Genomic DNA, 17,123 nt, shown 5'->3' with positions numbered 1-17,123 from the left:
ATAAAAGCATATCGTTTATTTGCTTGAAATCAAAATGTAATTTTGACTTACCAAAATAGAATTTGAGAAGCAAAACAATAATAGTTACCAAATCTGAATGCATGAATATGGATTCATCTTTTTCAATTTTTGAACGAAAGCAAGTTATTCTTTTGAATCAAAACTTGCAAAACAAACATGTAAATAATGTTAATCAGTTTTTGAAATCAAATCATAATTAAGAGAAATCAAATAATGAAGGAAGAAAAATGTAAGTGATGAATTTTTTGTCGAGACAAGTGTTTGACACTTGGTCCTTAAGATGAATTTGCCCCGCATCGGTGCTAACGGTTTTTCAACAATCATCTCCCAAGATACAACGACCACGTCAAGCCACAGGAGCACTCCAAATGGCTTCAACCAACGAACTTAAACGAAATTCCCTCTCTACTATAACAATGATTTTGATGCAAAAGATAATCACTTCTACAAAGTGTTTTATGTAACTTAACATAAAATGAATAATATGGAATTATAGAATGAATTGGAATTACAAATACACATCCAAGGGGTCCTATACATAGAAGATGAAGGGTTGTGGATGAAAGGATACACCCTAAATCCGGCATTTTTCATAGAAAGTTACAACACTTCATTTCGAAAAGTTGTAACAATTAATTTAAAACTACGTCATTTCGAAAAGTTGCAACTCTTCATTCTTCCAACTTTGGACTGTAATTTCTCATTCATCCGAAATTGATTTCGAGATTCTAAATATACCACGACGATCTACTTGACTAGTAGAATAAGTTGGTCTATTTACTTTTGTAATTTGACCATCGGATCAAGTCCGAACATTTGACCAAAGTTGACACGAAGTCACATCTTTTCATTTTCCCAGTTTTAAACTTAACCAATTTTCAGTTAATTTTTGAACAAATTCAAACAATCCCCGACATGAATGAAAATTCAAGTATGCAAATGTAATGCTATGATGTGATGCAAGTAGAGAGAGAGCGGAAAGCCACTGCATTGGGGATAGTAGCTTATGGCCTTGAACCTTCCGTAGTGAAATACCATCACTTACTTGGCTAATTGGTGAATGTGATGTCTTGAACCATTCAGCCTTTAGTGTAAGCCAAGACAACAATACTCACACAAATGTCTTTCCTAAATCGTTCATAGTTCTCATGACTTGGTTCATTTTGGCCCTGAACCCTTCTTGGTTCTACGAGTGTTTAAAGAATTCAAGCCTTGAATAATTCTCATTAAAGAGGCCCCACTTCACACTCACATAAGTGACCTCCTATTAAGAGTATTCTGCCCTACTCCACTTGACTTAATCAAGACATAGGAATCATTAAAAGATTATCTTAACCTCTTGCAACTCTGCAGAAAGCACTTTAATGTCATAGGAATGAGTTAGGAAACTGTTTTCCTTAGTGCTTCATAGAATTCTCATAACTTAGTTATCCCTTTGAACCAAGATCTTGGGATCTCCAGTCAACAATGTAGGGTTACCATTACAAGGGCTCTAACGTAGTAGGCTTTACCTCATTCCCTTCGATATGCAGTATTCTTGATCTCTCTTATTAAATCTCTTTAAAGGTACAATGAGTTTACATTACTGAGATCAACTGCTTAATGATATTATGTCTATGACTTATACGTCTAGACCTACCATTATATGTGACTTAGCATCTTATCAATTATTGCTAGCAAATGATCAATTTCATTTAATAGATACAAATTGTCACCACCAAGAAATCCTTCCATGAAGCTAGATGCTTCTTATTAGCTTTATCTAAAACTTTATCAACTCCAAACAAGTTTGAAGGATTTCTGACTAATTATTTTACTAGTCAACCATGTTTATAAGTGAATTTCTGGATCATGGGTATTCAATATCATCATTGAAACATTACCAAGCATTTGAACTATATGAATATTCTTCACATATTCCAATTGTTCTTGCATGTCCAAACATCTGTCACAATTGGCTTCTACCCATTTAATACACTTTAGACTTATTGTATATCATCCTTATAATTAGTATAAGGGTTTTCTATCTTTTCACCTTGATAGACATCTTTCTATGATTATAAGATAAAAGCAAATGTAACTGTTAAATTGAGTTACCCCCACAATTCCTCAATTAAGAATACATATGCAATCTAGTAACGTTGCATCCATAATTTTTAAACTTTTCATTCAAGTTCACGAGCATTAAGTTTAACCCCCCTCCCCCTCCCCCCCCACATTCTTGGGTTATACTTGAGCTTAGAGTTTAGCAACTCTTTCATAGTTCAATTTATTTATCTCTTAGATAATATTCATATCGAGTGCTTCATGAAAGTCTAAGTACTTTCAAAGTAGTGGTCGCTGACTCACAATTTATTTCAATTAAAGTTGCATATAACGTACATTAATTCAATTATTTTAATTTGATCATTCAAATTAAATTAAGGCCATCATATAGATCAGCAATGCTTTCAAAACATATACCAACTTAATTGGTTTCATGATTGAAGTCAAATTCAACAATAAAGAGGGCTAAACATTGCAACTTCTTCAAACATATGCAACTTATCACATTTGTGACATTTCACATGATAGTTTCATTTCAACCATCGGTTGAAAAGTTGTGTTCTCAAAAGACACAATCCTATAAAAGGACACACCTCTTGAATTAATCTCTATAAAGAGACACACCCATTGGAAATTAATCATACCAAAAGTCATGATTCTCCGTATGAAAAGACACATCTTCCCATGCAAAATTTTCTACGATTTCAAAAATAATTAAGTGGCTTAATTCTCATTACTAAATAATGATATCCACTTAAATCATCTCACTTAATTTTATGAAATTAATTGAGGCTATCACCATAGTGAAAGTTAGTTTAATTTCAATAAGATATGAAATTTCAACTAATTTACCATGCCATTATCATATTCCAATCAAAGGAATCGTTATGAAAGTTCATATACGTTCATTAAATAATGGCATCCTTATATGTCCAATGGTTAGGAATAATTTTCTTATTTCCATCCATTCATTATTGGACTCGAGTTGTTTTTAACGATATCCAATTCATCATGAACAAAGGGTAGGAATAGCAACATATATTCCAAACATTTGTACATTCATTTGTATATGTTTATTCTATAAAATGTCTCATGGAGGAGGTCCACGTATTTCCATAATTTGTTGCCATCCAGTAAACTACTTTTAGAACCCCATTCATTTGTTCAAAAAAAAATCATCTTGGAAAGAAACATACTCGTTCACCAGCTATGCATTAACAATTGCAATCATATATCATAATCTAAATGAATGGACGGCATATAATAGTTGGCTACTTTTAATTGAGGCAGTTACATCATGATTGAATTCACAATTGCAAACTGACTTTACAAATTAGTTTACAAATATATATTAACAGACACTTGCAAAGAACCAGTAATTAATTACAAATTAAATTGAAGCAACAAGTTGTATTAGAAGATGGGCTTCAACCATGGCCAAAATGGGAGTTCAAAGAAAACAACTTATAGTATAAAATGATGACAAACATTACAATTAGACATTTTTTAATAAATTGATCTTTCAGAATTCAAACGACATGTTCACATTAATGAATCCATCATTTCATGTTTGAAACATTCACGTTAATAAATCTATCTCAAACATCTAATGAAGAGCAGTTATATTCAATCTCATGGAAAATTGTACTCTAAAGTTTAGCCACGTGAGCATATATAACTTACTGTAAAATTGTATTACGTAATATAGAACTTCAAATTCTAAAAGAATTAGAATATAAAGCGCACCAAAAAATTCATCTTAAGATTGTTTGGGAATACACCGATTATGTGCTTATTATATTCATGAAAGCATACCATTTATTTGCATGAAATCGAAACATAATTCAACTTACCAAAGTAGAATTTGAGAAGCAAAATAATAATAGTTACCGAATCCGAATGCATGAATATGGATTCATCTTTTTCGATTTTTGAACGAAAGCAAGTTATTCTTTTGAATCAAACCTCGCAGAACAAACATGTAAATAATATTAATCAGTTTCTGAAATCAAATCTTAATTAAGAGAAATAAAAAATGAAGGAAGAAAGATGCAAGTGATGAATTTTTGATCAAGGCAAGTTCGAACATTCGACCAAGGTTGACACGAAGTCACACCTTTTCATTTTGCCAATTTTAAACTTAACCAATTTTTGGTTAATTTTTGAACCAATTCCAATTCCAACACCAACTTCAATGCCTGCAGTCACAGTTCTTTATACCCACCCCTTCACTGTCAAACTACCAAATATAGTGCAAGAAATTTTAGGAATTATTTCACATAAATATTTTTAAGTAAATTTAGCTTTAGCTTCCCCAGTAAATATATATTTAACCAAAACCTGTTCTTCTACAGAACACAAAAAAATTAAGCTTCATCTGCTCTTTATATTGTTTACCAAACACCCCCAGGCACAGAATTTCATTTCCAAGAAATTCATATGCCAAATCTTGAATTGATCATCAACCCCATTTCAACTCAAAACCACGACAACACCTATTCTTTTAGCATTAACTGGGAAATTGAATATCACCAAAAACATGTCATAATTGAAAATATAACAATTTTGAAAAGGAAAGGAAATTAATTTGGACAATCTTTCCCATACAAATTAGGTTAGTGATAAGTTTATTTTATACACTTATTCAAGGCTTTAAAACGATGATATTTAGTTGCTTATCGAATAAACTATGATCTAAATTATTGCATTTGGTGTGTAATAGGTAAAATTCAATGACGGTACAAGAAATTGAAGGAAATAAGTAAAAGTTGACAAAATTGGAGAAAAGAGCTAAGTTGTAAGAGATCCAAAATTCGGGGACTGGAATGCAAATACTCAAAAGTTGTGTTGGACCTCATGATGAAGATTCAAGAGTGCTCGGAGTCAACTGGATAAAAAAGTACATCAAAGGGATGAAACATAATCAAAGTATGATCACACATCAAGTTTCAACCGAAAAATGTACGAGCCATTTTTAGACTCATATTTAGACACATTTTTAACATAATAAATGATCTAATTTTAAAATGTCATCTTGAGTATAATTATAGCTCTTTGAGTTAGCTTTTCAACGCAATTTAAATCACCTCAATTGGATTTCGGGAGAGAAAGTTATGAAAAAAATACTAAACGACATGCTGTCTGCCCAAAAGGCGGCGCCACATAAGAGTGTCGCAGCGCCACTTCAAGGCGTCAAGGAGCCGCCTGGGTGCGTCTAGGGTGCATTTTTGGTCCATTTTAAAGTCCATAAAAATTCTACTTTCTACATACACGAGGAGGCATCTATAAACACTACAAAAAATAACCGATTTTGCGACAGAAATAAGTTGCTGCAAAAATTGAGATTTTGTTGCAAAAGTAATTTAGTGATGACAATACGTTTGTTGAAAGTATTGTCGCTCTATATAAGTAAGGGAATGTATTCTACGACATTTTTTGACCGTTAATCGCATTAACAAATCACGACACTATTTGTGTGGCGTAGAAAATACGAAATGGCAAACGATATTTGTAGCCGTAATGTCGTCGCAATATGTGTGTGTGTGTGTCTGTCGCGAAAAATTTAAAGGGTGACAAGTTAGTTTGTCGCAACGAATATTCCAATAAAGTTTTTACCAGAATTATGTTTGTTGCAAATGTCGAGTCATCAAATATATTTTGCGATAACTTTCGACCATTTATCGCATTAACAAAATCACAACATTATTTGTTTGCCGCATAAAATATGAAACAGCGATACGATAATTGTAACTATAATGTTATCGCAATGCGTATATGTTGCAAAAAAATAAAGGGGCAACATGATAGTTTGTTGCAACGATTATTCCAATAAAGTTTTTATGAGAAAAATATTTGTTGCGAATATTCTTTCAAAAGTGTCACTCTTGCTACCTATTTTATTTTGCAGCAACATATGCACGTGGTAATATATTTTTAATAACAATTAATGTTTGTTGTGAAATATGTTTTACAATGTATTTGATATGTCGCATAATGTATTTTATTATATTCAATATTTGTCATACAATATTTTATGTAACAAGTAATGTTTTTATTTAAATTTATTTCGCAACACAAATAGTTCTTTGCGCCATCATTTGTGCAATGAGCATGGTTGTTGCCTAATTTATTTCATGATTATTTATATACGTTACATATTTTATTTTACAACATATAATATTATTACGTAAAGTATTTTGTGACAATGAACTTTTATTTATTTGTCAAATTGTGCTTGTTGTTAAATTTATCCTGCAACACAAAGGGTTTGTCACTTCAACGATATACAATTGTCGCCTAATTGAATCTATTTTTATTTATGCATGTCGGAGACTCTATTTTAAGCACATAATTTTCAATTTCTTTCGTCGTAATGGAATCTTTACTGTGGTGAACATTTAAATGAAAATGTAACTTTACTTGAAATAACTTGTGACTTTATGAAGAGCATGCTTCAACATACAATTAATAAAATATAATTGATATCAAAATAGAAAAAAAAATCATATTACTGTCAACCAAATAAATATAGATCAACGTATTATCTACAAACTTGGTTGTCTCCAAAATCAAAACATATACGGATAAACTATAGTACGATTGATTTCAAGGTCGAACTACTTTGAATGATTCAACAAACTTGAAAAATTAGAAAATAGAACTAGAAATGTGGAATAAATAACAAAAAAAAAAAAAAAACTCACTGGACAACCAAAAACATTCTTGACTCCAAGATATGCTTCCAACTCACCATCAATATGTTCTTTGATTAAATGAAAATTCCTATAAAGAAAAGCACCACAAATTTAGTCAAACACGTACATGTAGAAGGTAATGAAATATCAGCTTAAAGAAAATATTTCAAATATCTCACATTGAATATTAGCACAAGATCAACAACCATTACATTGCTTCCCTCATATTTTTGGCGACATTCTTTATTATTTGTCACAACTTCTCACATTTCACGACAACTTTTTATGTCGTCTTATATTTTTTGGTACTTATTTTTTTCATCAAAATCTTTGCGTCAAACTTTAATAATGTGTCACATTAAGTCACTTATTGTGACAACTTTTTGTATGTCGCAAAAAATCTTATTGCGAAATCATAGTTTTGTTGTAGTGAAATACAAATTTGTCACACTTTTTCAGAGATTTTTCACATTGAGAGGCAAGAGAACATAATTAGAAAATCAAAAGAGGAATTCAAAGGAAGAAAACATCAAGGAATTGAAGGTTTAACGCATTGATTGGAAGAGGAAGAAAATCTTGGTACAAGAATGGTTTCTTATTCTATATTCTTATTCAAAACCCGATGATGTCTTCCATAATAACTTCTTGTTTTTCTTTCATTAATATGAGTAACTAAATCTAATTGGGCAAATAATGTAACTATTTGTAACCCTTTATTTCTTTTATTTGAGATTCTTATTCATTATGATTGTATGTGCAGATTTTAATCATGTTCTCAATACTTTGAAGTTTCTAGAAAATTATTCAATGATTTCGTGAATAATAATTACGTAGAGATGTAGATTCTAGTTTAGACCACATATTAAAATTCAGTAAATTAATATAATGCGTAGAGATGCCTATATTAATTACTGCGATCATAAATGAATTCTTAGAACTATTAGTGCGTTTAACTAAGTTTGATTCACATAGAGATATGGAATTGATGTAGTTAAATAGGCTCAATGAGAACTCGAGAGGGGTAAATTGAATATAATAGAAGAATTCGATCGAACACTACTTTAGGTTTTATGAATCTCAATATTAGAAGTAAAGGTGATCAATAGGTAAAGTTGTTCCACCCTAACATCCATTTATTGTTGCATCCATTCATATTTTAAGTAGTTAGATCAGAAATCACAATAGATCATCGTTTTTGTTTATTTTCATTAAATAGTTGTTAAAGAAAATTGAATTAAGTGCTAAAGTATAGTTTTCGTGGGATCGACAATCTGGACTCTTAGGTCCACCTTATTACTCATTACGATTTATAGACTTGCTAGATATAAAATCGACAACAAGTTTTTGACGCCGTTGTTGGCGACTATTACTTTTAATCTTAATTTATTTTTATTCTTAAATTTTATTTGATTTTTTTATTTTTTTTATTTACATAATACTATGTTTGTTGTATGTTTCGTGCCCAAGGCAACAATCTTCGGCCATTTGATTAAGAGATAGAATGTACTTTCCGACGAAGACGCAAAGAATACAAACAAAAACAACATCAAATGGCTGACAATCAACATATTCCTATTCCTATTCCTATTCAGCCAATTGGACAAGTGGCCTCAAGATTAGAGACACCCCAAGAGTAGTAGCATGAACGAGGTGAAATAAATGAAGGAGATTTGCCAGTCTTAAGATTCTTAACACCTATAGCAGTACCGGCACGCTCCAGTATTGTGTATCCAGATTTTGTGGTGAATAATTTTTAGATCAAGCAAGATTGGGTTAATTTGATGAGCAACACTCTCCAATTTTATGGGTTACCTCATGAAAATCCGAACACCCATATCTCCAGAATTATCATGAACTATCAAAACTTCCATGCTCCGGGAGTTAATGAAGATGCTATTAAATTGCAATTATTCCCATTTATACTGAGAGATGCTACATTGGAGTGGTTAGATGTGGAGCCTCATGAGAGTAGTACTACATGGGAAGAACTAACGAGAAAATTCTGCAACAAAATTTTCCCATCAACGAAAGTAGCTAAAATCAAATTGGATATTCAAACTTTTCAACAAAGAGATGGAGAGAGCTATCAAGAGTCATGGAATAGATTTAATAAGTTGATGAGAAAGTGTCCAAAACATGGAATCACTATAGGAAACCAAGTGCAATACTTTTACATCGTACATACATCACTATTAAAATCTCAAGTAGATGCCTCTGCAGGTGGATCAATCATAGGGAAATTAGTGCAACAAACCATGGACCTATTTGAGTTAATAGCCACCACACATTGAACGTTCTCATCAAAAAGAGTGGTACCACCAAAGGCATCTAGAATGTATGAATTAGACAGTACAACATCTACCAATGCACAGATAGAAGCTTTAATAAAATAGGTAGAGTTACTTGTAAAATTGGAAACACGTGGAATAAATGCGGTGATGGCCAATTCAACTTGTGAGAATTGTAGGAGAAATCATGCTACAAAAAATTGCTTGATGCTTGCTTCTTCAGAGGAACAAGTAAATTTTATTCAAAATGCCTCTCGTAATTTCAACTCATATGGGAACAATTTTCAACAAGAAAGAATGCTAAGTTTGGGGAAGATGTTTCAACAATATGTGCAAAAGATTGACGAGGCGTTCTAACACATTGGCACAAACTTTCAAAATCCGTAGGCATCCATCAAGAAACTGGAGACACAAATTGATCAGATAGCGCGACAACATACAGAATGCCCACTAGTGACATTTCCAGGCAATACAACGATAAATCCTAAGAAATAGGAGATGGCAATTAAAGTAGTGGAGAACGATCCACCCAAGGTCCCCCGTGAAAGTTAAAGCATATGTACCTCCACTTTCGTTTCCCTAAAGACTTCAAAAGAAGTCGATGGAGCAAAATATTCAATTCATAAATACAAATAGCGAGGTACAATCGCCAGAGATGACTACAGAGAGACCCAAAAGAAAAGATGACTAGGAAGTGATTGATAAAGCTACAAGGGTGGAAAAATCTGCACCAAATGCAATTGAAAACGAAGAAAGTACATAGGCAACAACTGCTAAAGCAACAAGTCTAGCCAAAGCTTACATGCTTCCCATTCCCTTTCCACAAGGTCTTAAGAAGAATAAACAAGGTATAAATTATGAAAATTTCCTCGATATTCTCAAAAAGCTCCAAATCAATATTCCGTTCATTGATGCGATATTACAAATTCCAAACTACGCGAAATTTTTAAAAGAGATGTTGACAAAGAAAAGAAAGCTTTCGGAGTTTGAAACTGTGGCATTTACTGAGAAAAGTAGTGCAAGAGTCCTGAGCAAATTACCTCTTAAATTGAAGGATCAAAAGAGTTTTACTTTACCAATTTCAATTGGAAATTCCTGTTCAATTAATGCATTGTGTGACATGGGTGCTAGCATCAATCTAATGTCGTATTCTGTTTATAGAAAATTGGGACTAGGTAAAGTCAACTCAACATCAATAATGCTACAACTAGCTGATAGAACAATTTCAAGGCCGCATGGCACAGTTGAGGATGTACTCATAAAAGCAGGAAATTTCATAATTTTTGTGGATTTCATTGTATTGGACATACGAGAAGATCTAGACATTCCAGTTATATTGGGTTAGCAATTCTTAGCAAGGGGACGAACCCTTTTTGACATGGAGAAGAGAGAACTAATCTTGAGAATGGAAGACAAGCAAGAGATATTCAATATTTACACTCAATAAAAAAAACCTCCCAATAAAATTGATTGTTGTAGAATTGATGAAGAAGGGCTACCTAATCAACGAAGCTGTCAGAACAGAAAATTAATTTTTGGGGGACTTCTTGGTAGAGATGAGAATGGACAAATCAAAATCTGGAGAACAAAAAGGGCCTGTATAAATGAAAATTGGACAAAGTGCAATGATGGAATAACTTGGTTCTAGCCACCATGATAAATCAGTGGCACAAGTTAAGCTAATGACTTAAAAGAAGTGCATCTTGGGAGGTAATCCAAGCTTTTTTTATTTATTTTGTTTTCGAGTTATAGGATAGCTTAGTTTAATGTATAGTTTATTCAGAAATCATCACTCATACCCTTCTACTCGTAGATATTTGAGTAATTGAGTTGGTTATTAATTGTTTGAGCTAAGTAACCCTTGTTCCATGAGTTTAATTTTTCAAATTTGGTTTTTTAGGAAGATGTCATCGTGGAACTCTAAAACCAACATGAACAAGGAGAAAATGGGACAAATCTCAATTTTAGGGGGGGGGGGATGTGGAAGAAGAGTCGATCAAATGCAACACCAAGGTCTCACAACATCATAGGCAATATTGACATTTCAAAGAAGTCCTCCTCATTTTCCTTTAAGTTTAACATTGAGGATAATATTTAGTTTAAGTTTGGGAAAGTGTATTATTATTAATTTCCTAATTGCCTACCTAAAATTTTTGTGTGAGTTGAAAAGTTTGGCTTATAATTACATTTTACTTTGAGTTTTGGTGTTGATATATGAACTATGGATAGGACGCATGCTAGACTGATTATTGAAGCTTAACCTTACAAAACTTAATATTATACGTGCACTAAAATTGAATTTGACACTGTGATAAAATGAGTTGATTCATTTGTTTGTAAGGTTGATTTAATTGGACATAGATGCTTTACCTAAACCATAGTAAATTATTTATCCTTAGACCAAAGTTAGCATACTTCGGGATGACTTTACAGTTATAGGAAGATGCGGATGTGAATTTGGATTTCATATGTGAAAACTTGTGTGTGGATTGTCTTAGACTAACATAATAAAACTAGGCCAAAGTCTTAAGTTGGATGTTGGTTTGTTTGAATAAGTGTGTGATAGGGGCATTGCACTGATTAAGGTATATACATTTGAAATCTAAATATTTCTCTTTGAAGTTTTTATGACTCCAATAATTAAGTCTGCAAGGATATCTTAAAACCTAGTGCCCTAAAGTTGTATGACTTGGGAGTCATCAGCTTAAAGCACGTTACAGGAGTCATTTAGAAGGCAATTAAAGATGAAGCTGCACTTAAAACAAAAATTGGTTCTCTTCGAAACCTTTTTGTTTCAGATCAATAAGCTTGTAAGGGTGTTTAAAACCTTTTGTCCTAAAATCATCTGATTTGAGAGGCATCGACCTAAAACCTACTATAGGGGTCATCTAGAAAGCTTAATGAAAAAAAAAACAAACTTGTGAAAAATAGAAAAAACAAGTGCATAAAAAGGGCAAAAGCACTAAATATCTTGGTTAAGACATAACACTTATTTAATGAAATTTGACTTTTGATGAAGAATAATTAGCTAGTTAAGTCGTGACAGTCGAAGCAATCAAATAATTAAAGAATTTCTGATCACTGAAGTGTTGACTTGCAAATGTCCACCTAAACTCGAGAGGATGAAGATAGTAATGAAATATTCAACCTTATGTTACACATTAGGAACAAGTGAAAAAATGTAAGTTTAGGTGTGTGTGAATCATACGAGAAATGTAAGGATGTATTTTACCATAGAGGGTCGGGAATTAAAACAACTTGTGTAGTTATGGTTGATTTCTTAATTCTACACATACACACACACATCGCTTTTGCACTGGAAAAGTAGATATTTTTGTGGTACTGTGACTTTGAAGCTTGTTTGTGGAATAAACATCAAAATCTCGAATCCTGAGGTAAAAAGCTTGATTGTCCAACCATTATCTTTTGTATGCTTGTATGTTGGTAGCTATTTAGATGATAGATTTGTTTGAGGACAAATAAATGTTTAAGTTTGGAGATATTTGATTAGTGTATTTTATACACTTATTCAAAACTTTAAAACGATGATCTATAGTTGTTTCTCGAATGAATTATGGTCTAAATTATTGCATTTGGTGTTGAATAGGTAAAATTCAATGACATTACAAGAAATTCAAGGAAATAAGCAAAAGTTGACAAAATTGGAGAAAATGACTAAGTTGTAAGAGATCCAAAGTTCGGGGGACTAAAGTACAAATACTCAAAATTTGTGTCAGACCTCACGATGAAGATTCAAAAGTGCTCGAAGTCAATTGGATAAAGAAAGACATCAAAGGAATGAAATATAATCAAAGTATGATCACACATCTAATTTCAACCAAAAAAAATGTATGCACCGTTTTCAGACTCATATTGAGACTCGTTTTTGACATAACAAATGATCAAACTTGAAAATGGTATCGGAAAAAAAATTGTAGCTCTTTGAGTTAGCATTCCAACACAACTTTAATCGCCTCAATTGGATATCGGAAAAGAAAGTTATAATAAAAATACTAAGCGACATGTTGTTTGCCTCAAAGGTGGCGCCACGACGCCACTTCAAGGAGTCAAGGCGCCACTAGGTACATTTAGGGTGCGTTTTTTGGCCCATTTTGAAATCCATAAAAATCACACTTTCTACATATACAAGGAGGCACTTATAAATACAAGTTTCTCACACCTTTTTTTGGGGGGGGGGGGCGGGGTTTAGCATTGAGAGGCAAAAGAACATAATTAGAGAATCAAAAAGAGGAATTCAGAGGAAAACATCAAGAAATTGAAGGTTTAACGCATTGATTGGAAGAGGATGAAGATCTTGGTGCAAGATTGGTTTCTTATTCTATATGCATTCAAAATTCAGTGATCTCTTCCATAATAATTTCTTATTTTTCTTTCATTACTATGAGATGCTAAATCTAATTTTAGGGCAAACAATATAACCTATTTGGAACCCTTTATTTATTTTATTTGAGATTATTGTTCGTTATGATTATATGTGTGGATTTTAATCATGTTCATAATGCTTTGAATTTTCTAACCAATTATTCAATGATTTCATGAACAATAAATGCGTAGAGATGGGGATTCTTGTTTAGACTACATATTAAAATTTGGTAAATTAACATAACGTGTAGAGATGCCTATATTAATTGCTGCGGTCATAAATGAATTCTTAGAACTATTAGTGTGTTTAACTAAGTTTGATTCATATAGAGATATGGAATTGAAGTAGTTAAATATGCTCAATGAGAATTCAAGAGCGGTAAATTGAATACAAGAGAAGAATTTGATCGAACAAGAATTTGATCGAACACTACTTTACATTTTTTGAATCTCGATATTAGAAGTAAATGTGACCAATAAGTGAAGTTGTTCCGCCCTAACATCCATTTATTTTTTGAATTCCAAATCACTTTTTGTTGCATTCATTCTCATAAGTAGTTAGATCAAAAATCACAATCGATCATCATTTTTGTTTATTTTCATCAAATAGTGGTTAAAGAAATTTGAATTACGTGCTAAAGTATAGTCCTGTGGGATCGACTTGCGGGATAAAATCGACAACAGTTAATGATATCGAAGAATTCTCTTTTTTCTACATTTGAAAAAGTTCAAAAGTTGGTATGGCGTTGGAAAAGAATAATGAATTTGTCTAGTGGTACATAATGGAATGTATCGAATGGTGTACACCTCACTCACATGGGTGTGGGATCCATGTGAAAGAAAGGATGTTTTATTCGAGTGGGTCCCTCGCCCATGTGAGTGGGGTGTACACCATTAGGTACATCCCGATGTACTACTAGCAAAACCAAAGAATAATTGACTGAACCCATGCATTATTTCAGCTGAGTTGGAGCAAATTTTGGTTAAACTTTGAAAGTTTGGTCGCACTTTATTAGTAACTTGACATGTTTGGTTTCTTTTGTGTATAGGCCAAAAAGCAAAAAAATAGTCCATTATTAAGCTAGTATTCTTGTTGTCTTTGTTATTTGTTCAAATGAAAAATATTCTGGGTGTGGCAAAGCATGTGTTGTGTTGTGTGATAATTGAGGGGTAGGAAGGTCGAGAAATTATATGTATTTGGAATAATTTCTTATATCTTATGTAGTTTATTAGTCTTCGATAGTCTGTAATTTTTCTTCGATTTTGAAATTTATTTCATAAAATATGTATCGTTTTCTCCATATATATATACATACATATTTTTTCACTCTTGTAAAATATTCCGAGTACAAAGGTCATGTGAAAAAATGAAGTTGACCTAACATAAATTGAAAGCTTAAATTTATTTTTAATAGTAAAAAAGACCTACCCTATTTTTAAGATGTTAGCAACTTGTTTATTTGGAAAATGCCACTTTCTCCCGAAAAATGTTTGACACTTGGGATGATCGACCCTCACAAAGTGCGACGTCCCAAGTGAGTTAAATAATGCCCGACCCCCCGAGTTGTGTGTGTTTGATTATACCCTACGTTATCTATTATGTTTCCCTAGCTCGGTCCTTTTTACTTTCTTTCAAGGATTTTTACCAAAAACATGTCATAATTGAAAACGTATCAATTTTGAAAGGGAAAGAAAATTAATTGGAAGAATTCGTTCCGTACAAATTTGGTGAGTGAATTGTTAAGATGAAATAATTGAGTGTCCTTTTTCAACATTGAAAATGTAAGATGAAATAAATTAATTGTCCTTCTGCCAACATTGGAAAATGTTCAAAAGTTGGTATGGTATTTGAAAAGAATATTTGGGCGAATCCATGCATTAGTTCAAGAGCATTGGACCAAATTTAAGTTAAACGGTTGAAGTTTGGTCACAGTTTATTTATGAAAACATCTCCGAAAAATTTTCTAAACACAAGACACTCTCTATTTTAAACAGACTCTCTATTCTATCTTTTTAAAATAGAGAGGCAATTTTACTCTAGAGTCAAATATACTCTTTCTTTTTATTTTATAACGATATCATTTAATAAGCTACAAATTATATTTCTTAAATTATTCGATCATATTGAATTGATTGGCTAATGACATATAAAAATTTGTTAAATAAAGGAAAAACACAAATAAATATTTTTCAAATACACGAAATGAAGAGTCAAAATAAAGACAATTATTAGAGTGAATAAATTTTTTCTCATTAAATTTAAAGACTCTCTATTATATATACGATATGCTTTACAAACCCCGTTCGATGGCCATTTTTTGAAAATTTTGATTTTTGAATAGCGATATTTTTTGGACAATTTGTGATTGAAAATTATGTAAAAGTTTTGAATTTACGTGCAAAATATTTTATTAAAAAAATATATAGTTAAAAATTAGTATGAGAATCAAAGAATTTTGTTTTAAAGGAAGACAAATAAGGATGTTCTAACTTTAACATGTTTTGTTTTCTTTTGTGTATAGAAGACCAAAAAGGAAAAAAGACACAGTCTGTCATTCAGCTAATTTTTTATTGCCTTCGTCGATTATTCAAATGTTAAATATCAAGGGTGTGTAAAACATATTTGTGTTATATTTGAGGTCGAGAGAATATGTATTTCAAGTACAACTTAAAAATTTCACTTAATTTAAGATTAAATCATCTCCATGGACAATTTTAAATTCCGACAAAACTGTAAAACAGAATGCAAATATTGGTTTACTGATGTTCGAGTAAGGTCTGTAAATTTTATCATCTAAAATAGGAACTAAATAAATGTCTTCACCCCAAATTAGAAAAATAAGGAAAAATAAAAAATAAAAAATAAAAATCTGTAGCCTTGCTATTTCACAGTACACGAAATTCCATAAATAAAACATTCAAAACATTTGATCCACAAGAATGCAATATTGAGAAAGCAATTGGATTCTTTTTTTTTTCCATCTCACAACTTATGCATTAATAACTTTTAAACAAGAAATTATCTGTGTAAATACAAAGCTATAATAAACGAATCAATATGTCAAAAATAATAGAAACTAAGCAAAAAAGTTCATGGTTTCATAAGTGAACTAACAGTCTAATTTTTATTTTGTTTTTTATTTTCCGGGTTAAAGAAATAGCTCAAATTTTTTATACAACAATTTGAAGCTAGCCATGTGATAGAAGGAATTATAGGAGATAATAAATAGAGCTCAAAATTTATTGCAGTTTATTTTTCAAGTAAAAAATATCATATTTATTCTTCCTTCTACATGTGGAAGTTTCAATCCAGTAATGAATGAGGAGCTCTTTTCCATTTTAAATTTTGCTTCTATTTTTAATCAAAACTAATTGTTTAATTAAGACTTTACTATTTTCAGACAAATTCAGGTAAAATTACACATTAGTTTTTGTGACATCATCATTAGACTCGTGAACCCATTCTAAACAATAAAAAGATTAATTTAAATAGATTGAGACAGACTAGATTTTAACTTTTTGAGTCAAATCATTTTCTTGACTAACATTCCTTCCTATCAAAATTAATCTTAAACTCTTTATGATTTTTAGTTCATATGTTTCAATAAACTTAAAAAAAACATGATTTTCTTAAATTTTTTATTTTTATTTTTTAGTTTTAATAGTTGATAAATATTATTTGCAATTCAGA

General features: G+C 31.5%; 1 protein-coding gene across 1 annotated transcript; it reads left to right on the top strand.

Moving 5' to 3' along the window:
• The first annotated feature begins 9,851 nt into the window (after positions 1 to 9,851).
• LOC111387446 lies at positions 9,852 to 11,780 on the top strand. The gene is made up of 2 exons (XM_023012003.1): positions 9,852 to 10,389; positions 11,695 to 11,780. The coding sequence occupies exons 1-2, from the start codon at positions 9,852 to 9,854 to the stop codon at positions 11,778 to 11,780; spliced, it is 624 nt and encodes a 207-aa protein (XP_022867771.1).
• The last annotated feature ends 5,343 nt before the right edge of the window (positions 11,781 to 17,123 follow it).

The sequence above is a fragment of the Olea europaea genome, unplaced genomic scaffold (genome assembly GCF_002742605.1).
Source record: "Olea europaea var. sylvestris unplaced genomic scaffold, O_europaea_v1 scaffold404, whole genome shotgun sequence".
Taxonomy (NCBI): Eukaryota; Viridiplantae; Streptophyta; class Magnoliopsida; order Lamiales; family Oleaceae; genus Olea; species Olea europaea.
This window is presented reverse-complemented; position numbering and strand designations above follow the sequence as displayed.